The sequence below is a fragment of the Anas acuta genome, chromosome 2 (genome assembly GCF_963932015.1).
Source record: "Anas acuta chromosome 2, bAnaAcu1.1, whole genome shotgun sequence".
Taxonomy (NCBI): domain Eukaryota; kingdom Metazoa; phylum Chordata; class Aves; order Anseriformes; family Anatidae; genus Anas; species Anas acuta.
The window spans coordinates 44,422,156-44,447,498 of NC_088980.1; the positions used below are offsets into that span (position 1 = coordinate 44,422,156).

Genomic DNA, 25,343 nt, shown 5'->3' on the forward strand with positions numbered 1-25,343 from the left:
GTTGATAGATAACTAATTTGTGTAAGCTGCTGATGCGAAAACCGTGATTGGTTTTATCATCATTGATAGAAGACATGCCTTGGAGGGCTCCGTTATTTAAATTGGTTAGTTGTGCACTGTAAATTAGTCTCTTTCTTCTTCTGCTTTTCTTTCCAGACATAGAAGAAAATGCTGATTATCATCAAAACATATTGAAGAGCTTCTCCAGAAGAGATATTTTATCTGCTTTTTCGAACCCCCCCCCCCAAATCCTTAGCTATTCTGGATGGCAGCAACACAAAGCCAGCTAGCGGTTCAACCTCCCCTTCAGTAATTGCCGATGATACAATGAGCTAATTATTTTCCTGCTCTTTAAGAACGCCTTTTCTTGCATTTTTCCATTGTGAAATATTACAAGTATTGTGCAAGTAGGTCTGGGGTATGGGAATGCCGGGGTGTGTAAGCTGGTGTGGAAATGTCCTCCCTTCTTTGGAGTAGCAGGGAAGGGAGCTAGGGCAGGAAAGATTTGTTTCTCTGTCAGATATCTGCTGCCTTCAGCAGGAAGAAGCAATGCAGGCGACCTGGCTTCCAAGCTTAGCCACAGACACGATGGCAAACGCTGGAACTGGCAGGAAGATGTAAGTAGCTCTCCTCAAAAAGTGCTGGGATGTGAAAACAGAGGTGTATCCCTTTTTCCTCTGCTGTTGTCTGAATTTGATTATTTTGCATCCTCTTCAATCTGGAAAACCCAGAGAGTTTAAGATAGTGGGTTCCTTGGCGTAGACACATCTTCTGCATTGCCATCCCCAGAACACAACTCTACAGCATTAAAAAAAAAAAAAGGTAATTTAAAGGGAAGACTCCCTTGCTTTGTTCTCTCGGCTTTTCCCCTCCCAGTCTCTTCTGGCTGATACTAATATTTCAAGAGATTGTAAGCCACAGACATGCTTCTGTTAAAAATAGTAGCCAACATTTGAGACTGGGTGACACGAGGTCAGGGTAGTATACTGTGTACCTGTTGTGTGTGGCAACAGCTCAGCGACGAGTGTTGGAAGGCAGCAGGAGCCTCGCAACTTCTGGGAAGTTGTTCAACCACCCCAACCTTTGTTCTGTACAGTGGTCTAAATGGGTGGGAGTTTATTGTGTAATGAAAAATGCTCGTGCTATGGGCTGCTGCCAAAACGAATCCAATATGGATGTTGGTTGCTGCCTTCTGGGGGCGTTTCGTTATGACTTCTAGTAAAACAGTAAGAATTTATGAACTGTTGCCTGTTCTTGCTGAAGAAGATTATCGGAAGAGTAGTTTCTCTATATCACATGTGAGAATGGCTCTGAATTGACTCAGTTTCTGTAAGAAAAAATCTCTTAGTTGCAGCAAACTTGCAGTCCTTCTGTTAGAAGCCAAATGTCACTGGTAAGGTGTGGAAGAAATGGCCATCTAATTTAGCAGCATCTGCTTCTGATGTTCCTTTTTCACTTAGTAAAGGGTGCTGATAGCCTGTTCTTCTTACAGGAGGATTTAAGAAGGGGAAATGAAGTTCTGTCCCTGCTACTACCTAGACTTTCTCCTTCAAGCAATGGTCTTGGCCCTTCATGTACCCAGCTCACCATGCACAACTTTGTCCTTTAAGCTAGGACCCCTCAGGAGCTATCTGAGCATCCTGTACATCTGCCAGAGATGCACAAGGTCAGCCTGGGCCTTTCTTCTAGAGAGTGTCTTTGCTGTTGGGTTGTTGCTGATAGGTGTGAGGCTTTCTAGGGATGGGGGGAACAAGTCCAGAACACCCCATCGCTGCTTTGGAGGCAACGAGGTGAGACACCAATCGAGCGTTTCTCCTGCATATTTCTGCCATGTCCACTAAGTATTTATTATCTTGGTTAATTAGCAAGGATCCATTAAAGCAGGCGGTGTAAGTCTAGCAGCGTGTATTTGTGGGAGTTTGTTCCTTTCTTCTATATTTAATTTCAGCCGAGAAGGCTGCTGCCAGGTGCAGAGGAGCATGCAGAGAGTCTGTAAACCTAGAAACCAGCTGTAAGCCCTGGACTCACTGAGTCACTGCCTAACCCTCCTCCCAACCCTCGTTCTGAGGGCTTGTCTTGATATTTTTCTTAATAAGGTGATTATACCTTGGAGAGAAAAACCTGGATGTGTTCCGTGATCCCTTCTTCCAGCAGGCAGCAGCTTTGTAATTTTGTACAACTAGCAGGCAGATGGCAATGAGTGCCCAAGAAGGCTGGGTCTGGATGGTGTTAGCATGAACAATTTGGGATATTCTGGTGCTGTAGACCTGTTAACTAGGCTGGGTAGCTCCAGACACACCAGCTACCTCTTGAAAAAAAGGATGGAAGGCTAAAAGGCTTGGTATTGTAAACTTAGATATGTTCTTTCTTGTTTCCTTCCATAGCTCCTAATGAAGGGAGGTGGGATTCTGTCCTTGAGGCCGGCTGCCTGCATGCTGGTAACAGAACAGTTAATGAAGGGAGCTGCTGGTGACGCCCCGAGCCTTTTATCTCTTGGAATAATACGGCTTGTCAGCCTGTCTTAGGGGAGCTACGCACATCCCCTAACTTTAGCAACGTGTTTCGTAGGCCTGCTCTTATCTCCTGGGCCTTTCTGTAGCTCAGGTTTACAGGGAAAACAAAACTGACTCAGAACCAGGAATCAGGTGGGATGTGGAACAATTTAGCTGTTAGAAGAAGAGAGGTAGATGCACGAACAGCATCAGAAAGACACCTAATGGAAAGCAGAAACTACGAGACATCTGGTCATTGTATTCCACAGGCTTTTCATTGGTTATGCAGCAGGAAGGAAATGGTTTGTGCTTCAAAAAGCTGTAGCAAGACTTATTTTCCCCTTCCTCTCGCCTCTTCCCTTCCTCCACACGAACAAAAATCTTCAAATCTACCCTTAAAAAAGCAAATTCTAACCCGTGTGGTTTCATAGCTTTTCAATAATCAGCTTAAAGAATACGAGGGTGTTTCAGACTCGTGAGAGACTGCATTTTCTGTCAGTAATGCAGACAATCATCACAGCTTAGTATAGATCACAAAAAGCCTCAGATCTGCCAAAATGAGGTCACTCCAGAGGCTTTGGATTTTTATAAGTTGTTTATAAGCATCTGTACGTAGCCTACAGCAAGAAGGGGTTTCTGTCTTTTGACAAACTCACAGTTCTGGTTTGGCTTGGGGTTTTTAGTCTGTAGGGAGAGGGGAAAGGAAGGTCATGGTCTTTATTTTTTTTTCTTTAAAGTGTCCCAGCACGATCACTATTCCAATTATTCAAGAAATTGTGTGCGTGGGTCTGAGAATCTAGGAAAACATCCAGCATCAGCGTAGGGTCTTTGTTGTAACTGTGCTCTTTGTGCTGCTGATTTCCCACTGCTTGACAGAAAAACAGAACAAAGCAAAGGTATTTGACAGAAGTGCAGGTTGTACAGGACCTTTGGAGGTCATCTGATCCAACCCCCTGCTCAAAGCTGCGCTGTCACTGTCGCTGGATTACATCCGCTGTGGCTGTGCCAAGTTTTGAAAACCTCCAGAGACAGATTTACAGCCTCTCTGGGTAACCTGCCCGAGGGTCACCCTGTCCCTCGTGTAGAAAAGATTTTTTTTCAGCGTGCAACCCGAACCTCCAAGCTGTGGCTGTTGCTTCATGTTACACCTTAACGTTGCTGCTGAGAAGTGGTCATTTGACTCAACAATCTGAAGAGGAGCTGCCAAGATTGTATCTGACACCTAATCCGATCACTCAGTTTAGTCTAGTGAGGGAGGGACCAGCCCCTATCCCTCAGCACTCCTTGCAGGAGCCATGATAGGCTCTGACCCTTCTCATAAATCTTCACTGAACCCTGAACGGTGCCTTGACATCCCTCGTGAACTGAGGGCCCTGAAACTGGATATTCCACAGTGTGGAACCTCCACACTGAGTCGGGGGCGGTGGTAACTTCTGGTAGGCAACTGATGGAGGAAAGTTCCCATTTTAAAGCATGTTGTGTTTTACCCAGTGAATTATCCATGGGATGATGTTAAATGAAGGAGAGCGAGCCAAAATGGAAGCATCTGAAACTTAACTTGCTTCTGAAGAGCATGACTGGAAGCCAGTGAAGTCATTATCTGGTTTGTAGTAAGCAAGTAAGTTTTGCTGGTGGCAATTAAGCTATTGTTTTAAAGAGTACTGAATGAGGGAGACACTGGTTTCACATTAACATAGACTCTTACAGAGCAAAGGCCTTAGGCCAGCGCGTGGCTTGCTGCTGCCTTGTTCTGAGCAGCGAATGTTCCCTTCACGCTCCAGCTTGTAATCATTTCATAGAGGAGATTTGTCCTGTCTTTTATTGGCAACGCACAGAAATGCTGAGATAAAGCAGTTGTCGTGACCTTGGCAGCAAGTGATGAGGTAAGGCAGGTGAACCTCTTCAAAATGAAAAGCCATTTTTGCACAAACTTGGAAAAAACTCACCTTCGTTGAACACCATTGTGAAAGGGAAACTTCAGTCTTGCACAACTAGGTAGGCAGCAACAAAAATTGGGAGGATAGGTGAAAAAGAGGAAGAGTAGTGTGCGTCCTGATTGATGTTAAAACAGAGAATTCAAGCTGTGTGTTGTAGGGTGGAAAAATCCTCTATTAGGTCAGCTGGGCAAGGGCTCTGACTGCAGATGGGGATTGGGGCAATAAAGGCTAAATGGACTGAAGGGAAGATTGTATTTCATAATTAAAGAGCGCAGCGTTTTCTGCTTTGAGAACAGACAAGCTGATGTGCCTGTGCTGGCCTGAAGGTGTGCTGCTGCCAGTTCCAGAAGAATGACCCTATTTAAAAGGTGGTGTTTCTGTTTTCTTCTACGTGCTCGCCACAGCCTACCTCATCTGTTTTCATCGCTATCTTTAGCTAAAAGCACAGTCCAGCAGTTGGGCCTGGCTGCCTTCTCTGCAGGGCCCTGTGCAGACTCGGAGGGGAATTGCCCATAAGGATGCATCTCCCAAAAAGGAGAGCTCATCATATCTCCCCAAAGGGACCTCGTTATGGTAATAAATCAATAGCTTGTAATTACGAACCCCCGTTGGTGTCCCTTTAATTTTACATTGTTATTTATTTTAAAAGCTGGTGCATTTTTTATCACACTGGCTTCTGCGAGTGCTGCTACTACTGTGTGTAGCTTCTGAGTATCTGGGAGCTGGCTGGCAAGTCTGAGGCTCTGCGAGGGAGACGAGCTGGTGAGAGGAGGTTGCTGGTGTGGACGAGTGCAGGAGGCTGCTGTGACAGTGGGGTTTTCCTTAGCTGAGGTCTGGGTGGTTGCTTAATTGCATTTCTCAAGGAGTCCTGTGTTTTACACTAATAGGGGAAGGGTCTGTAGTGGTCAAAATAGTCACTTACATTTTCTAGCACAAGGTTCTGGTGATCTGGCACGATGAGCTCCTGGTCACTGTGGGGTTGAGAGCTGAGGCACAGGTTCCCCAGTTCCCAAGGCATCAAGGTTTTGCCCCCTTCAGTAAGGGGTTTTGCTGGTCGAGCTCATGAGTTTTGAAAGAGATGCTTGCCTTTATGCTGATGAATTTCTATCAGGCAGCACCGATACAGGTAACGGGCAGCAAGCTGACATCCCACTTGCCCCCAGCCTTCCTAGGAGCTTTTTGTCCTGCTTCCTGGTACATTTTCACTTGTGCTATCTCAAGGCTAAGCATCTCCCTTCTCAAATACCAGTTCGTGTTTTAAAGCACAGTCACCTGTTTTTTCAGCCATTTGTTTGAATTTTGAGTTCTGGGCTTTGAGAGGGAATAACCACTGTACTGGAACAATGTTAAGAGGCTGGCTGGAGATGCCAGTTCCTGCTTTCTTTGGTTTTAAAAGGACACGGAGAGCATGGCTATGACCTCTTCCATCAAGCTGAGACTTGGACTGTGGGAGCAGTCTGTCAGTAGTGGTGCAGAAAAAAACTCGTACATGCTGGAGGGAATTTTAAATGAAGGCTAATTATTGAGTAACTGTACTAACCAACAAGCGTTTGAGTATCTTTTTTCAGATCAGCAAAACCACAGACCTGTTGATGTTTCTCTAATGACTAACGTGTCTTTCTGTACCCTACCATTTAGCTTTTCTCTTTGCCAGGCTCTCAACAAGCTGTTTAGAATGAGACTGCAGACTGATTTCAGATAACTGTCGAGGTGAAATGATTTGGACTAACTCTTTTTGCTTAAATCAAAAAACATTTTGTGTTCCAGAGCAGTGTTTTCAAATCCACCTCATTGGCTAGCATTCAACAAATAGAGCTGAGAGTATTTAGGTGTGTTTGTGTTTAACTTTTCCATTTGCCCACACGTTACAGGACCTAAAACTGAATGTGGCTAGAAGTTTGGCCTGCCTGTTTTCAGCTTTGGCTCTTACACGTCCTACAAGTCCAGGTGCTAGAGATACCAAACAACAAAAAGTCCAGCTGAACTGTAGGTTTAGCTTCTGGTTTTCTTATCACAAAGAACATTTTCTTGCAGTGCTTTAGAAGCTTCATCAGAAGAGCAGCTAGTACTGCAAGCTGCCATTAGGCATTGTTTTCCTTGGGGATTTGGAAACTCAGCTCCTAATGCTCTGCTGCCTCTTCGCTGGCTCAGATGTGTTGATCCCTGACCCGGCTGTCTGTGCCAACAGAAACTTTCCAGTGCTGATGCAGTAACGGTGAGAAAACTGCACTTCTCCTGGGCTCCTCTTGCCCCTGGGATCTGGTTTTACTCGAGTTTCGAAAACAGACTTGCTGGTGCAGTTCTGCCTGCGCTGGGAATGGGTCGCCAGCATTTGCAAGGAGCTCCTTGCACGGGCAGGCCCTCGCCTGCGCTGGGAGAGATGTGGAGCTGAAGCCTCCTCTGGGACTGGGCTTTGGTGGCCTCGTTGCTGGGACCTGGCTCCCTCTGGGATTATCTTCCATGAAAATCTGTCCTCTTCTGGTGCAGTGCTTCCCCAGATGCAGGCCGTCACTGGAGTCTCGCATTTCATTTTGCTTCTAAAATCCTGGCTCAAACTATTTTTATGGAAAGCTTCTGACCTCTATTTGATGCCTTTACTAGCATGGATTGAATTTGCTGGGAGAGAAAAGAGTTGTGAATTTTCAGAGTGTTCAGTAGAAGATATTTAGGGGATTCAGGATTTAGGCTTCTTCTGTGTCCTTTGTTAAAAGCTTAGGTTGAGCCTTGTTTCACGATCCTCAGAAAGCTTGGAGGGTACCAGGGTTAATGTTCATGGTTAAATCAAAATATTCTTTATTTAGGTATATTCTGAATTTGTAAACTGCATTAACAGGTTGGAAACAGACACCTGGTGACTGGAGTGGTAGGGAAATCTCGGGTATGAGTCTTTTTTTGTCGTTAGAATTTCTAAAAGACCATATTAATGGATTTGCACTAGGCTAATATTAAGTGGCCCGAAGCACTGTGCCACTTTGGGGTGTGCAGACCTGCACAGAAATTCATGCTTCAGTGTTCTGGCTCCTAATGAGAACTTCAGATAAGATGGAGATGTGCAAGCTGCCTGAAAGCAGCAAAGGGCACAGCTGGGTGAACTTCTCCTCTGTGGAAAACAACAGCCGCTTCAGAAGGAATTGCATCAAGGACCGAGGCTGAAAGGAAATCATTGCTCCGACTGTGACGACTTTGATTTCCCCCCCTTGACTCCTAAGAGCTGAAAGACCTCTGACACGGAACTCATTTTTCCACAGCCACTTTGGGGCGAAATACCTTTCTGTGTGGTAAGGGAAGGAAGTTAAGCAGAGCTTGCTGCTATTTCAGGACATCAGAAGGGAGACTTAGCCTGCTTTATTTCCTTTTGAGACTTGTGTTTGAATTAGGTGTTCGTCTCTGCCCTGTCATGGGGCAGGGAGGGAAGGTTTTTCTTTCCATTACCTTTACCAGTAACGATGGCGTCTGAAGTGTGAAGGTATTTGCTGCAGCTGGTGCTGAGGATGTGTAGCCAGCTGTTAGCTGGAGAAATGTGTTGATATTTTTTTTTATTTCTCACTTTGTGTCAGGGATTTTTAGCTGCTTCCCAATTCCTTTACACCAAAACCTCTTCCTTTATTCAGGAGAGACTTCATCTTCCTCAGCTTTGCATTCTGTACATGAGTCCTTCCCTCTGCTTCAGCCTCAGCCTCCTCCTCTGTGGATCATGACATGCAAAGGTTTATTCATTATCTTGTTTTGTCAGTCATGTCCGCTCAGAGACATCTCCCATAGGTATAAGCTCAGTAATTTCCAGTCTATTTAAAAAAAAATAAATCATTGAAGTGTAAATGAAAACAGCCTTCACTGTGCTCAGCGTTCAGTTAATCGATTGTGAAGCTTATGTTTGGAGGGCTTTATGTCAGTGCAAAACAGCTCAAACCCACTACTTATAAATTTATGAAACGTATAAAATATAGTGTAGAAAACCTCAGGTAAAGATTTTAATTTTCAGCTAAACAAGGCATTTGTCTGTCAATCTTAAAAGGACTTGACGTGCAGTAAACTGCTGGTAGAGTTGAAAAATAGCAAATGACCACACAACTTTGAATAAAAAAATGACCTGATGCAGGAAAGCAACGTGAAATGTGTGTGTTTGAAAGCCTGAATGTGAAAAATGCTGACAAGTCAGTGATAACCCTAAAAAGAGACAACATCTCTATCTTATTTAAAGCCAGACAAAAAGAAAAAAAAACAAAACCAGCAAGCACTCAACACTGGCCATTTGTTCGTGGAGATTCTTTGTCTGTTCATCACAAAATCACCAATTTTGGACATTTAGGACACGTTGCTGATGCTCGAGTGCAACACTGCAGGCTGCTGAACCCTGTAGACTCCGTTACAACTCTTGTCACCGCGATGCTATTGAAGCCTGTGGCGTGTCTGGCGTTATTGCTGCTTTCTTGGCTCCTTTCCCTTTTCGGGTTGAATGGGCGAGGGCTCAGTGCTGTGTTGGTGACCCTGGGGGGCTGGCACTTGGCTGTGGGAAGCAGAGGGGGCTCCAGCCTGGGAGATGGAGTGTGAGCATCCTGAGGGCTGCTTGGAGCGGGGCTCAGAGACTGCGAGAGCTCCTCTAAAGCTTGCAGGAGAGATGCTGGTGGTCTGTAAATGCAATCTCTGGTGGATGTTGTTTTGTTTTACGTTTTGGTTCAGAATAAGAGAGATCCCAGCTCATCAATGGGATGGCTGCTAAGCTGTGCTTGCTTTGTTGGGCATGTTGTATGTTGTTGTGGAGCACTGTTTGCTCTCACAGCAACTCTTCCTCACCAGAAGAGTCTGTTCTCCCCTGCTTTTATGCTCAAAAGCACTTCCTTCAAGCTCAAACTTGCTGCTGTTTTGCTGAAATAACAGCAGTTTCCAAAGGGCACCGCAGGGCCTTTATCAGAGCTTTACGTGCGTTACAAATTCCCCTGGTTACCCTCGTGTCTGTGTCCTGGGGGCTTGCTGTACCACTTGTGTCCCAGTGATAGCAAAGAACGTCCAAAGAACTAACTGCTACCTTCTTGGAAAAGCTGTTTATGCTTTATAGCAATGTAATACTTGCAAAACATTTCCTCAGCATGATTAATGGTCCGCCAGATAAAAATCTCCCCTGACCAAACTGAGGGAGTGCCTTTCTCAGTGTATTCTTGACATGCTCCCAGTTTGCTATTGCATTTTTTTTTCTTTCGTTTCTCAGTGATTACCGTGGTAGATCTTTAAACATGACTGACTTCCTTTGTCTCTAATCCCGATTTCTCCTTCCCTAGGCACAGCTGGAAGCTCAGAGGGCGACTCAGGATTTTCAGAGGGCTACTGAAGTGCTGCGTGCTGCAAAGGAGACCATTTCGCTGGCCGAGCAGAGGCTACTGGAGGATGACAAGCGACAGTTTGACTCTGCCTGGCAAGAGATGCTCAACCATGCTACTCAGAGGGTAATACAAATGCAAAGTTGCTTGCCACAGCATCTATCTTTTCCACATTTTTTTTTCTCCTTTGGGACACAGTGCTTGTTTGTGAAAGACCAAATTTTTCTGTTGGTCCAGATGTGTGACATGTAGGAAATGAAGCTGAGAGCTTTGGGCTGCTACTGGGACAAACTATAGTTCCCTGTTGTTCTCTGTCTGACTTTACTGGTAGCTAGAGGAGTGGCTCTCAAAATACAAAAAATTAAAATTCCTATCTATATAATAGTAATAAACAAAGTCTTCAGGCCTATCTGTGTTTGGAGCTATGCCAAACTAATTGCCTAGGGTTGGATATTCCTAAATGCATTTGTCATGGAAACCCTGACCGTGGAGTACCAGGGTTATGTTCCAATTTTAGTATAACCTGTTCTCAGCGTGGAATAAATTTCAACAAGGCACTGTTCCTCTGGAGTGTGTGTCTGCATGTGGAATCACTCAAGAATGTGCGTTGCATTTTAAGCTTGCACACTGTTCTATCACGAATTAGCTTTTAAATTTAGACAAGGTCTTACCTTCTTTGTAAGGTCTTTTTAAATCTACAGAAAATATGCATTAACAATGAAAGGCAGTATTCATTTCAGCAGCTGTCAAGATGATCTTTCCTGTCATTTGCCTTGCCTCCTTTTTGCTTGTCTGTTTAAAAAAAAAATTCAGGAAGGTTTTTTTTAGCATGAAAGAAACAAAAATCTAAGTTAAAAACCCTTGTTCTGTCAGAGTTTCCCTGATATGGCAGTGAAGCTGAGCTTGCTATTCCAAATGTAGTGAGCGTGCCATACAATGCTCACATTGTCTTGCAGTCCTCAATGTGTTAGCTCTGTTCTGTTGCAGAAGCTTCTCAGCTATAAAAAAGCCTCTATTTCAGAGAGAATTGTAAAAACCAGCTGCCAGAAGACGAAACAGGGAACAAAAAGGATGTTGGCTGTGTAGGGGAGAGATGGAAAAACCTGGCGTATAAGTAAATAAATAAATAAACCACACAGAAATCATCCAGGGTATTGTTTGTGTAACTGTCCCTGTTGTCACGAAGTATTTGCAGATCTGGTACCTCTGTGCATTTTTGAAGTGAGACCAAACTTCGTGCTCTGTGTACGAAGATGGCAAGATGCCAGCAGCTGTCATTTTTCCCTAGTTGTTATCCTTGTTTGATGTGAGCAAAGTCCAGAAATGCATACACAATTTTTGATTCACAAGGGAAGAAGTGCTGGGCATCTCGAGAGTGTAAATGGATTCCTCTTTTCCTGGGATATTTCTAGGGGATCCCAGTCTCCTTCTACGACCCTTAGTGCTTCCCTGACAGCCTGCAGCCAAGAGGACTGCACCTGAGGTTTGCAGACCCAGTGACTTAGAGCAGAAGGTGATTTCTCAGTGTTACATGGAGCTGGTGGTGTTCACGTTTATCAGCACCGAGTGCAGAACATGGACTTGTTAGAGAGCAGATTCAAACCGTGACGTCTCTGATGGCTGCAGCTGAACAGTCAATAGGAACCCTATGTTTATTCACGGCAGATGTACAATCTCCTAGGCACGGGCTGGATTGTATAGAGCAGCTGAGTGCTCCCTGGATGGAAACCGTGTTATCCTACTCTTTCTGGTGCTTAAAATAGCCTGGGTAACCTCAGTTCCCACAACGTTGTATCTGTGCCTTTACAGGATCCAGCAGGTTTCAAGAGAATTACGTGGAAGTTTGTCTCCTGATTTTCGTTAGCCACGCTGGGGATCTCAAGGCTAGGGGCAGAGCCAACAAGGGGAAAAATAAAAATAAAAACAAATACTGTTGGAAGTGTTGACTGAACAGATCTGGCATCGTTTTTTAGGAGCGCTGGCTGAGTTTTGTATCTCCTTTTAGGAGCAGAGTGAACGCTTTCTTGGTTTCAGCGCATGCAATTAGCGGAGTGCTTAGGGTTCAGCGAGGTAAACAAAATAGCTGGGGGCTGAAGGAGCAGAAAACATCAGCAGTCCCTACCAAGCCATGAATGAAAACAAGTTGGCAGATGAGATCTCGTAGAACAAAGGTTCTTGGCTGTTGGTGTTCTTGTATACTCAGATCATTAGCTGTTAATTACATTAGAAATTACTAATGCTGAGTAATGTTACTAAGGGTGAAGGCTGGGCTTTAAAAAAGAATTCCTCCGCTTCCACATAGAAGAATCGCTCTTGGAGAAAGTTCTTGAACTCTAGTTGCACTAAGCTTTTTTTGGATTTGCTAGGTTTTCTGCCTGTACTTGCAGGTGACAGATATATTGGACAGAAAAATCCTGTGCTGTGCTTTGTACCGCAATGAATCAAGCGCAGAAAAGCGTCTCTGGGCCAAATGTCAGAAGAGGGTTAGTAATTCACTTGTTTTTATATTGGTAGAGATGTCAGGCAAGAGTAAAGTGTTTTTATTTGCTATTTTAAGGCAGAGGTAGCAGGCCCTATTGAATTAATCCCAAAGTTGGAACAAATCCGAGCCCTACAACAGCTTGGTAGCTGACAAACGGTGCAAGAACATAAGGGAAAAGGGTAAGAAAGAGAACAAATGAGACTCTTTTCTTTTTATTTTTAAATATAAATGTTTATGGAAATACTGCCAGGTTGCTTTTGCACTTGACCTAATGGATGTGGACAAAGACTTGTATTCCAGGGCACTGAGCAGGAAATGCTATTTGCAGACCCTTGCTGGAAGGAAGCGGAGCTGAGGGCCGCACGGTGTAACTGCTTTTTGATTTCTTCATGGATCAAGAAGCTGCTAATGCTGCTATTTTTAATTCAGCAGTCTAAGAGGATTCGGTAAACAAGCCTTTTGTATCCTCTGAAATAGAAAAGTCATCTGTGTAAACTGATTAGAAATGGAAGTGTGGCAGAGACTTTGCCTCTCCTGGATGGGTTGGAAGCAGAACGTGTGGAAGATGCTTTTATTTGCAGAGCAGATGTCCAGCATGAGTAGGTACAGGGAGTCAGTAATTTTTTCACCTTGCATTTTGAGCTGGGTTTCCAAAAAAGCAAAGGAAGCTGTGTTTAAATAGATGCCAGCCTGCCTGCGAAGATGCAACTGATCCCTGCAAGTGTCTGTGCTTGAGCTACGTGCTGACCACAGAGAAGTGCAGGGCTGTGAAGCAATCCTGTGAGTCAGGCAGCTTCTTTTCCCACCATGGCTCTCAAGCAGGTGTATGTTTTGGGATAAATTCCTGTGTTTTTTTTTTCTAAAAGTCTATTTCTCAACAGATCTGAGGTGGCTGTAATGACACGTAGGCTGGGATTTAGCTCATCAGTTTTAGGTGTCCAGAACATTACTTTGTACTTCTGATATGGCTATTTTTAGGCATATTTAAGATCCCCCTGTAATCAGAGGGGGTCTGCTCATCAAGCTGATGGTGTCAGGAGAACAATCTGCGTGGCCAGATTAACAGAGCATCACCTGAAGTTTGAGACCAGTTGGAGCAGAAAGGAAGATCCTGCATGAATTTCAAGAGGAACTGCTAATTCCTGATTGCTGATGCAATCTGCAAAATGCTCTGCTTTTACAGTCTTCCCTGGGATATGTTCACTTCAGAAATTCTGGCAGGGAGAAGAAATGTTTTGGCTCTGGATCATGAAACGTTTTTAAAAGGAAGGGGTGAGGAGAGAGCGAAGAGGGAGGAGGCATGCTCCCTCTTGGTTTAACTTGGCTTGTGAAGCTCCCTTTGATATTACACCGTGCAGTACCATCTGTCAGTGTAAAATGCGTGGGTACGTCGTGATGTGGAGAGAAGAGAGAGAACTACTTGGGGAAAAAAGGCGATGAAAGAAACAACAAAAATACCCACAGCCTTCCCTGCCCTAATCTCTCCATCCCTTCACGCTGGAAGTCAAATGCAGTTTGGTTTCTGTTCCTCCCTCTAATATCTTTATCCCCTGTATCGTCGATTCCCTCCTTCTGGTTTACTGATCCTGCATTGGCTTACCTCTTCTATTTCTAGTTCTTCTAGAAAAGTCATCAATTTAAATTTTGGAGGAAGAACCAGATGTCCAGAATAATTCTCTGGCTCAGATGGTCAGCTTTGCTCAATTTCCCTGATAAATGTTGCTTTTGCAGCTGTTGTTGTTACTGCAGTTTTCCTGGAGTCCATCTTTGACTTCAGCTCATGCACATTTCTTGGCTGGGAGCAACAAAGCTGCTTGTGCAGACCTATTCACTAATAACATACATTCTGTGCTGACCTTCCTTTCCTAGAAGTCTGGGCTGGAAATAGAGGGCACAGGAGGGAAGAGGAATTGATTGATACCTTTTTGAAGTGACATTATTGCATCTGTGATGGCTTCAGCAAGGTTTGTTGGTGGAAGCACGGTAACATTTACTGAACAAAGCAGCTTATTCAGAAAATGTGACCAAAAACTTGTTTAGGAGTCCATATAAGAACATGTTTTCCCCCCAGCAGTACTGCTGGGTGTCATAAAAAGTGCTGCTTTCCTACACAAGCCTTGCCAGGCTTCTGTTAAGACCCTCTTAAAAGGTAAGGCTTTTCCCTAGCTTGTCTTCCATTGAACCTCCTGGATGTAGAGCTGGCTGCGTGGTTTGCAAGTCTCTTCCTATCCACGTGCCCTGACAGTTTCTGTATTTAGAGGCTGCTTGGCTTTGGTGGAGGAGTGGATCATCTCGTGGCTTCTTGTCTCAATGAAAGGCTTAAAAAGCCTCTTGGCAGCAGAGGGATCTCCATGGAGATACCTCTGTGGGACAGCCTTCAAGTATTGCAGAACTGCGTCTTTGCCCTCAGCCTGGCACCTTGAGCAGCTCTCCCTTGGGCAGGGCACGCAATGTCCCTGCCCTCTGACCAGGATTGTGTGGGTAAGGTGAGCACAACAGCAGAATGCCCATAGGAAAACCAGGGAGCAGGGAGGGGATGGCGTTCCTCACATCCCCGATTTCTTCAAAAGGATGAGGTATGCAACCTGTTTTCCTTTCCCAAAAGGGTAATGAGCGTGGGTGTGTGTGGCTGGCAGCGAGCTCCGTGTTTTGTCAGCGAGTTTGAGGTGTTTACAATCTGTCATCCTCAAATCCCAGTTCTGTGTTTCTGGGATGTTTGAGATGAAAGATGCGCAAAGTCAAACACGGTGCTCGGCGCCTCACCTGTTCTAAGTCCCTGGTGCTGGTGGTACTTAGGTGATTGATCCCAGGTATCAAAGTCAGTGCTCATTTTGCCCCAAAAATGGATGGCAGGGATCAACATCTAATTAAAAATGGGCAAATTTCAGCCGCCCCATTATTTTGTAGCTTCCAGCGCTTTTAAATTGCGCTTTCTTTACCACGCTACAAAGAAGGCAAACCAGCTTCTGTGCAGCCTTTGGAGACGGTGTTTTCATTGCAGACACTTAGATGCTAAAACCAGCCTCGTCTGACACATTTCACCAGGGAAAGTCTTCACATCAGCCCAGCTTTGTAACGTTTCAAGATGAGGCTGCAGCTTGTTTTCAGGATGCAGGCGAGCGCGCTAGGAGTCTGGATTTTTTTTTTTTTTTGACCTTTCTTTCAAAGCATTTGCCTTATTTATATGTAAGGCAGGGTGTTGAAGGGTGTTATAGTTGAGTAGGTTACCTTAAGTAATCAGAAGAGCATCTGGAAACCTTTCTTCCTTCTAGTTCTGCAGCAACTTTTGTTTAATGGTAAGTGGTGTGTGCAGGTGAGCATCTGTAGCCTCCAGTCGTGGCAGCAGGAGCTTCCAGCTGATGCAGCCCAGCTTTGCCCTGTGGCAGTTTCACACTTCCATTTAGATATCAGAAGGGACAAAACACCGTATCTCCGAGCAGGCTGGCACACCAGGCAGGTGAAAGTTGACTGTGCTCTTTTTCCCTACTTAGTTTACCCTGAGGGCTGACACTTTCAAGAACGTAGAGCGGTGAGTGAGGTTTTTCGAGATGAAGACACTTTGATTTTTTTTTCTCTCTGTGCATCTAGGAGCATGGATGACATGTTCTGGCGGTGGAAGCCAGCTGGAACAAATGTGCTTCAAGTAGTTAGTCTTACAGCTGAAATATTTGAAAACTTAATGCTGGAGAAAATAGGTCCTGTCTTTCTGTTCTGTACAAATGCCTTCAGAGTTGAAGGAGGGGGAGCGTGAAAATCGCCTGCTTCCTCCTTACTGCCAGACCTGTGGAGAGGTGTCACCAGTTTAATTTAAACAAACCATTCTGGATCCTGTCCGCTAGTGCATTTAAGGAGAACGCATTTTCTGACTTGCAGCTCAAATTTGCAAACTGAAAGTACCCTGGAGAGAGAAGGCATGGCTCTGAGAGGCCAGCAGAGCAGCGAATGGAAGGACATTTCCCGTTGCTCACCACGGAAAGTGGCTGACACTCTGGGCTTGATGGGTGTTATGGGGCTGGTCATCAGCATAGCATCACCCCCCTGCGTTTTAGGGGGTCAGCTCGTGGTCCAAACATCTTTGTGTTTGCGGTGTTGAAAGCATGATTTGAGGCTGGCCAACTCTTTAAGGAGAAAAGTCAGCTTTCTAGCCTCCTGCAAGCAGGCTGTCTCGTTGGGCGTGCTGTCTTCTGGTGGTTATGGTGAGGGGACAGCCTGAACTGCGTTTCAGTTCTCTCACTCCTGTGGTTGGGGTTCAGCCCTCTCCTGGTTGGATTTATTACAAAGATACTGTTAATCAAAATGGTCAGTGGGTCTTGCTACTCAACCTCTTGAACCTTGTCTTTTCCCCCTTGAAGGTCATGGAGGCGGAACAAACCAAAACGAGAAGCGAACTGGTTCACAAGGAGACTGCAGCCAAGTACAACGCCGCCATGGGAAGGATGAAACAGCTGGAGAAGAAGCTGAAAAGAGCCATCAATAAATCCAAGTAGGTTTCACATTCAGAGATGAGTTTAATGACCAAGTCTGCTTGTAGGAGATGCTGATTCCGTGGGGTTTTTGAAACTTGTGAGTGTGTTGCCCTTTGTAAGACAATTGGTAGGAGAATATTTGTCCAATATTTGTTGTCATTCTCAGTGTCATTTTGAAGCGCCTGACTTGATAGATTGGTGAACTAAGTGGGGTAAGAAAAGTTTCCTGGGCACGTCCTTAGTTATGTTCTTGTCCATTGAACCCTTCCGTGGCGCGTGACTAGAGAAACAGGCATATGGGATTGCACGTAGATGCTGCCTACGGAGCCGCAGAGCTCTGTGCGGGGATGTTTTGCAGTTTAGGATTTTTTTTTTTTTCCAGTTTAGTTCTTATTTTTAGTTAGGAAGGCAACCAGGCAAGTGACAGAAACCTGAAAGGTGTGAGACTGCATCAGAGTAGCATGCTGTACATCAGACTTGTTTACTTCCTAACGCTGCCGTAGCGAAGCTGTGTGAGAATTGTTCCTGGAGAAAGAAACAGACTTCAGAGAGCATAGCTAAACAGTGAATGTCACGAATAAACGTGTGTGCGTTTGATGAGCAGTTTTGCTCTGTTGCAGAGAAATAAAACAGCTTTTTGCTCGGAATCCATTTAAAATTTTGGTCCTGTTTACAACCAAATCTTAATCCTCCTTGTATTTCGCAGTCTTTCTTTATAGTTCCAGACTGTAGCTTGTCTAAACAATCTGCTTGCTGTGTTCAGCTTTTAATCCCTCTATCTAAAAATGATTTTTTCATGAAATTGGTCAACCAAAAGTCTATTTTGATTGGTGTTTGCTCAATTCAAGACAGGGTTAGCACTTCTCAAAGAAGATCCAGGCATGTTTGCTAAAACAGTATAGCAGTGTGCCTTCCTCGAATGAGTTGCATGCTGTTTGTCTGGCACTGCACAGGGACTGTGCAAAAATATCACCAGATCGTGAAATGACAGATTCCTGTAGATGAGAGCAATATCTGAGAAGAGGTTTGGCTACCAGGAGTTTCTTTCTTACAGTAAGATTTAAAATAAAGACCCCAGTGAGTTGTCAGTGGGCTCTTATATACCTTTTTATAATGGTTGTGGTGCTGAGCTTGATGCACCAATTGCCTCTTGTGTGATTTGTCTCCATTTCCTTGCTGAAACTACCCTTGTAGGGGTGGTGTTGTGTTGTTTTCCTCAGAATAAGGAGATTTTCACTTGTGTGTGGAGGGATCCCAGTGTGTTCCCTTTGGTTTCACAGCAGGGCTGACAGCATGAGCCACCTAGATAGGATGTTTTGGAGTTTCTCTCCAAAAAGGAGAAACGCCGATTATTGTAACCTCACATTAAAATGGAAAATGTTGAATGGGGTGAGCAGGTGTGTTAAAATGGGTGTACTGAAGTCATGCTGCCTAGGGATGCTGGAAGGGTGACCTGGCTCACAGCACTGCAAGTTTCACACAAAGGAAAGCTGAAACTGAGCAGAAAACATCAGTGCTGTCGAGTGGCTACATAAACTGGGACTTGAGGCTGTTGAATTTGGAGCTGCTTGTCTTGCGGGACATTTTGGGATCACGTTGTCCAGCCTCTCTCTCCCTAAACCCCTGGGCAGACCTGGTGAAAGAATTGCTGCTTCCCCTGCAAGAAGTGATTTGTGTTTGCTCCACGCTTCGGTTTGAATTAAGATGCTTAAAGCATTACTGTTCTAAAGTAGGACCAGGACAGCCTGGAGGAAAGTCATTTAGGTGATTTGCCCTGTCAAATCGATGTGTGGATGATTACTGGATTGCTTTGGTTTGGTTTTGCTTTTAATTTTGTTTCTGGGTCCTTGCTTGCGAGCTCTGAATGCGCACACAGCTGCGTATTAACATCCACCAGATCTATGGCTCAGCGCCACTGAGCTGTAGGACGATGAACTTGTCTGTGTTAGCCAGTTCTTGGAAGTCCCTTTCTGCTCCGGTGACTTGGGCAAAGTGCCTTTCACTCTTCTTGTGCTTTAAAAAATAGGAGCTATGAAATAACCTAACCACAGAGGAACGAGAACAGGTTATTTCGTGTATGACCGTGTATTGAATTCAACCCAAAAAAGCATATAGGATTGGAAAGCCAGAGTTTCACGTTCTTGAGCCGTGGTGCACAGTCCATGATGCAGCTGCAGTAGGATTTACAGCCGAGGCAAGTGCTGTTTGCTCAGGGAAGTGCTATTTGCTCAGAAGAGGTTGCTGTTGGTTACAGACAGGATGTCTATGCCTGAAGCTGGACGTTGTGTTTAAACATTGCAGAATCTAGGCCTGAGGGAATTACGTTGTCAGCTCCAAACGTTGGAATTTTGCTCTTTGGCTTTAGGTTAAAGACCCACAAGAAATAGATGTGTTGGGGAAGAAAAAAAAAAGCTGAGAGCACCTGTAGATGTTTTATCACCTACATAAGATAGGAATCCTCTCAGGATTACACTGAACCACAGCATAGCTCTGTTAGTGCTGTGAGGAGAGCAACTCCCACTTTAGTACTCTTGTCCTTTTGTCCCAGTGGTTGTAAACAAATGCTCTTTGTCTTTCCACAGACCTTATTTTGAACTCAAGGCGAAGTACTACGTCCAGCTAGAGGTACGTACGTCGTTCAGATCCACCTGAGCCTATTTCCTGCGTGTGGTAAATATTGAAAGTGCATACAAAGTGCTACAGGAACAACCGTGTTGCATGTCTGTACACGACCAATTCCATTCCAAACCCCTTATCTTCAACAATTTGCTACGCACATTTTAAAGATAAAAGACATTTTGTTTCGTCGTGTGTAGTAAAAGTGCTCCAACTCTGTTTGAGCCCAGCTGATCATCTTCAGAGCTGAACAGAAACACTGTTTGACTGTCTTTGCTTCTCCTCTCTGGATTTCCCCCGCCCCGTGTTTCATGCACTGGGCTGTTCATAGTACTCAGACATTACTCAGGGGTGAATTTCAGGTTGTGGAAGAAGTGGGATGTCAAGCCCATGGCCTGGGACGTGGAGCTGGATGGGCTCCAGGGGGTGCCAGGCCTGTGAGGTGGAGCTGCATGCTGTGTGTCCACGTTGATCATGGCAAAAAGCACATCTAATACCTGTCTTCCTTGTTAGCAACTGAAGAAAACAGTGGATGACCTGCAGGCAAAACTCTCCCTGGCGAAGGGGGAGTATAAGACTGCCTTGAAAAACCTGGAGATGATCTCAGATGAGATTCATGAGAGGAGACGGTCCACTGCCATGGGGCCCCGAGGATGTGGGGTGGGTGCTGAAGGAAGCAATACCTCTGTGGAAGATCTGTCAGCAAGTAAACTGGAGTCAGACAGCGTCTCAAGTGAGTACAGAGCGCTCCTGTGCCTGGGAATATCCCGTGGGCATTGTAAGAAATGTCGAAATTAGTTGGCTGTTGTGGGACTGGTGAACTTACAGTACCAGTTACTGCAGGAGTTTGTATTCTTCAACAGCCAGTTGTCAAGGGGAAGGTGTATGAGCTGAACGTGTTTGGTTTGCTTTTGTCCTGGCTCTGGGTGGAAGTGGATAGATTGATACTGCACAAAGCCCCATTTTTTCTTCCTCCTGGACACTTCCTCCCCTTCTTGGTGCAGAAAGTCCTTTTTTTTTGCTACCCTGTCCCACCAATCCCAGTTTGATCTGCGTTTCAGCTCTATTTCTGCAGGGAAAAGTCAAAGTCAGGACTGCAGGAGTTCAAAATTTCACAACCCCAGAGCCTCCCCACCACGTACTTTGGAGCTGGGACCTTCCTGGCACAGCAAACAACTTCGGTGTCTGGGCCAGCTGGAACGACGTGGTTTCAGCACAGCTTCTGAATTCCCTGAAGTCCCTAGGTTGTGTCTCCATGAGTGAGACGGGGATTGGCTCTTGGGATGCCCACAGGTGTGCCTTCAGCATGCAGAAGGCCTCCCCGGAGACGTAGGTGTAACAGAGTTGAGGGTTTCCTTTCAGGGGCAGCGTGGTACAGGTGGAAGGACTCCAGGTTGTGTCCAGTGCCAGCATAAAACCGGGGTATGGCAGGGCAGGGCTAGCAGCCTGCCAGGCACAATAACCAAAATAGCCACGAAAGGTTAAGCTCTCACATTGCAACGTGGCAAGTTTCCACCGAGGCCCTTTTATATGTTTTATGTATGGTTTCTGTCTGCTGGAGTTAAATAAAGCAGCATCAGCGAGGGTTTTCTGCCCTAGCAGATGCTCCTGTGGGGCACAGTAAGCTCGGATGGTAATAAATAAGCTGTAGCTACACTTTTGCTTGCTGTAGACTAGCTGGTGTTGGTGCTCCTGGCCAAGCAGAGGACTCCTGTAATGGGAAACATCTCTTTTACCCTACCTTTGCCTCCACCTTCTGCAGTTATCTGTTTTATCAACATGTAGGAAGCAGTACACAGCAAGTGACAAGAGAGGCCACGTTGCGGTCTTGGATTTGACGTCTAAAACAACAAAAACAACAAAATCCAAACCACAACAAACCATCTCTGAGAACAAAATGCCACGGAAGGGGGCTCAGGAAGGTGGAGAACGCTGGTCATCAGCTTTGTGCTTTTGAAGCCTTGTCGGTCAGTTCTGCAATGTGTAAATGCAGCCCTGCAATCTGAACGTGCGGCGGAAAGAGGCTGCACATCTCCGAAGTAACCCCATCTGCACCCTTTGTGTCTGATGGGTGTGCAGGGATAACAGGGGGACTGCTTGGGAAGATTTCCTTTGCTCCTGCTCTTCTCTCGAGTTGGGTCTGAGCCTCTCTGACAGCAGGAGTGGTGAGGAGATGTAGCTGAAAATAACCTCAGGGCATCTTAAATGTCTTGCTATTTCTGGGACTTCTTCAGGCTGGTGTGATTCCAGCACACGTTTTGAGGCTGATGCACGTAAGAAACCTTCTGACCCCAGTGAGACTCCTGGAGTGCAGAAAGCCTTTGGTTTGCAGGTCCCCATCCCGCAGTGAGCCGAGACTGAAAAATGTTGTTTTTTTAGCAAAATCTGCACCCTGTATCTAGTACAAAACAGAATTTTCATTAGTCAATTCCTCCTCCTGTTGCGAGCAGCTTAATCTAGTTGGTTTGGAGCTGGTTTGCTTTAGGTAGAGTTCAGGTAGGAGCAAACATGATCAGGGAGAATGATGCAGGCGAGGTTTGTTGTTGTTGTTTTTTAATTTGTTGTTGTGTAGTGCTCCATCCAAAAAGAAATATTAAGAGCTTATGTTGGATTTTTAACTGCAAAAGTGGGAAGATAAGGTGGAGGCAGTCTGCCTTCTAATTAGGGAGCAGGTTTGCTAATGAGAATGTTTCCTTCACCGTTGCAGTGGCTTCCGAAGTGTTTGAGGATGACAACGGCAGCAGCTTTGTATCTGAAGAAGACTCAGAAACTCAGTCGGTGTCCAGCTTCAGCTCCGGCCCCACAAGCCCCTGTGAGGTGCCCACTCAGTTTCCTCCTGCCACGCGACCTGGGAGCCTGGATCTGCCCAGCCCCGTCTCCCTCTCCGAGTTCGGGATGATCTTCCCCGTCCTCGGCCCCCGAAGCGAGTGCAGCGGCGCATCGTCCCCCGAATGCGAAGCCGAAAGAGGTACGCACAGCTGGATACGGCCTGGGCCGATGCTTTTCAGCTTTATAAAGGGAGCAGGAAAACCCTCTCAGCTCCCCTAGGCATGTCGCAAGCTCACTGAGCTCTGACCCTCTGGCTGCTTCCTTGGGGAAGGCAGTTCCTGAAGGCCCTGCATCCCAGTTAAGTGACACCTAAATGCTCTCACTGTTCTCCTGCTGGCTGCGCAGCTTCCCCAGGTTTGCCTCAGTGCAGCAGAGGGGCTCGAGGTTCCTCAGCAAATCAGTGAGCAGTGGGATTCTGATGGTACACTTATTTTAAGGAAAATCCAAGTTTAGTTTTTAATTCCTGTCCTGCTTGCTGAAATCCCTGCTTTTCAGAGGGGGGGAAAAAAATATCAAATAAGGTGCCAAAAGGAACCACCTGCAGGCTTTGCAAGCCCTTGCTAACATATTCAGACTAGAGGATTACGGCTGCTCTTGTGTGCTCCAACCTAAACCTGTTCATGCTGCAACTGATGCAGTGCACAAGATGAGCACGGCTTGGAAGGCCAACTCCAGTTTTAAGGCATCTTGCTCCTGCTCCTATATTTTTGCGTGCTTTGGCAAAGGAAGCTGCAGAGGGACCCGCTTGAGCCTTTAAGTTGCTCAGAATGAAATCGGGATTTAACATGGAGTTTAATCCTTTCTTTGCAGGGGATAGGGCAGAAGGGGCTGAGAACAAGACAAGCGACAGAGTGAACAAGAATAGGAGCAGCAACAGGAGCAGCTCCGCTGAGGGGCTGGCTTTGGATAACCGAATGAAGCAGCTCTCCCTTCAGTGCATGAAAATCAAAGAGGGAATATGCGCGGGCAGAAAAGCTGCCCAGATTGGCTGAGTCCTCCTTGTGCCCTGTCCTGGTTTAATGGGAGTATAAATATTTATACATGAACTTCTAAGTGTTTGAAGAACATTGTGCCAATAATATATGCCAAATCTTAAGCGTTTACTCTGAGAATTTGAAACTGCACTAAGAAGTCTAATGGATGTGGAGGGCTGAAGTTTTTATTCAGTAAATCCTTTGTAGGCCAGACAAGTTATCAAATGGTAAGCTGCGCCCCTATTTCACTGACTTTGTAAAATTGTTTTGTAGCAGCCTGGCTGAAGCAATAACTAGCAATGTTCCCGTGTAAATTCATGCCAGTAGGGGGTCTGAAATTCAAGCCAGACGTTTGCAGAGAGCAGTTTGGCTTCAGTTTTGTAGAATGAAATGCTCTTTAGATACAGCGGATCTCTTGAGTATCAGTGGCATATTCTTTAAACATCTGTATTTGTCTGTATTATGCTGAAGCTGTAGAGATATTTGGTGTACAGGAAAGCTGCATGTGTGGGTCTAAAAGCCTTCACTCTTCCCTTGGTGCTCACAGAAAGGATAGAGATCGGTCGTGCCCTATAAAAACCGGCATAAGAGACAGGAACGGGATGGTAACGCTCAGCAGCGATGGGCCCTTTCTAGCCACCTTCCTGAGTCTGGCGGGGACTCTGAGGGTGATCCAGTGACCAAAAGAGTTGATTGGCCCCTCGCCCTCCCCCTCCCCTGCGAAGTGAAGTATTATTTTTCAGCACTTTAAGTGTTATTGCTCGGAAATGGGAGTGATAGATGTTTTCGGGACAGTTCCGACAAGGGGTTCATCCTTCAAATATGCATGAAGAAAAAAAGAGTTGCCAGTGTAGATTGACAATGTGTTCTTAAATTGCTCCGTAGGTTGTACTGTGTGGGGTTTTATAACTGTTAAAAGGACTTGAGGTTTTAGTATGCCCTAGAGAAAAGTGTTCAATAAAACTAGAAAGGGCACGGGCATGTTTTGCCAGCAGCTGTTAGGCAGTAGTAGTGTCTGGTAATTATGCTAATAAGTGGTAGTAAAAAATCCTAGGACTCTTCAGTTTTGGTGGCTAAGCATTTCTGAAAGCACCATTTTATCTAAAATGTCCGTTTCTATTGTTAATTTGATGGGAATTTTAGTATTGCCCAAAGTATTTTCTATTCTATGTTTTTGCAGTCCTGTTGTATTTTGTCCTTGCCACAGCTTGTGTATCTATTCTCCAAGTTAATGTAAAATTCTTCACACTACAGTAAACATTTTTGTTTTCCACATTTCATTTCGCGTTTGTGCAAGCTAAGTGTATCTCAACCGAATCTTTTCCCACAGCAAGCTTAGTCTTTAAAGGATGTGCAGAACCACAGGTAAAGAACCCCGTTTCCATAAAAATTAGATTCTACACATTGTAGCTGTTAAACTCACAGTGGCAGTGAATATGAGCATTTACATGGTCCAAAGACCATTGGCAGCATTTCCCAGCCCAATACGTGGTTAGGAAAAAGAAGACTGGTTCCAGCTTCTGCTGTGAGCATTGCTTGGGGAAAAGCTGGGACTGCCAGCGTTAAATATGAGATGAAAAGCAGTAGCGCAGTGTCACACTATTAAATGTCTTACTTAAAATTTCATAACTAAGCTACTGCCTGTATTGCATACAGATAGAGAAACCAATGGAGGAACTTGAGGCTGAATATCTATTTTTGTACACCTGCCAGTCAACCTCTAATACACTTGAGTTTTTTTTCTAAGCCTCTTGCTATCAAATTTCCTCCCAGAGCCAAGTCTGACTGGAAACCCAAAGACCCTGTGCTTGTGTAATGAATAACCTTATGTTCAGCAGGATATGAGAATGTTGCATGTGCTGCCTTATGTATGTCATGGTGGGGTTCAGTTCCCAGTGGATTAAAATCATTGATCAGAAGTGTGGCAGCGTGTGGGACCCAACAAACCCTTCCTGTTACACTGTGTTTCTCCAGTAATTATTCAAAGATCTTGCTACAGCCGCCTTCTTCAACAACCCCAATGCTCAGCAGGTAAATTACACTCGACTTGTGCAAGCAAACAGGCACAACAGCATGTCTAATAAATTAATGGAAAACTCATTTTATTTTAAACTCCATAAAAGGCGTAATTATAAATATGACAAACTTAAATGAACATACATCACTGTGGAGTACAGGCAAATGAACAAGCTTTCTCTGGTTACTGTTGGTAGGAATTCTTGATGTATTCTG

The 25,343-nt window shown here is 45.1% G+C and overlaps 1 protein-coding gene across 1 annotated transcript in view; it reads left to right on the forward strand.

The window, feature by feature from the left end:
- The window catches only part of SH3BP5 (SH3 domain binding protein 5), a 42,208-nt gene extending 17,817 nt beyond the window's left edge, over positions 1 to 24,391 (forward strand). Inside the window, exons 4-9 of the mRNA XM_068674538.1 lie at positions 9,706 to 9,870; positions 16,579 to 16,709; positions 19,275 to 19,317; positions 19,822 to 20,041; positions 22,016 to 22,276; positions 22,948 to 24,391. Of these exons, the coding sequence (XP_068530639.1) occupies positions 9,706 to 9,870; positions 16,579 to 16,709; positions 19,275 to 19,317; positions 19,822 to 20,041; positions 22,016 to 22,276; positions 22,948 to 23,129 (1,002 nt within the window). The 3' untranslated portion in view covers positions 23,130 to 24,391. The remainder of the gene's footprint in view (positions 1 to 9,705; positions 9,871 to 16,578; positions 16,710 to 19,274; positions 19,318 to 19,821; positions 20,042 to 22,015; positions 22,277 to 22,947) is intronic.
- Positions 24,392 to 25,343: the final 952 nt, after the last annotated feature.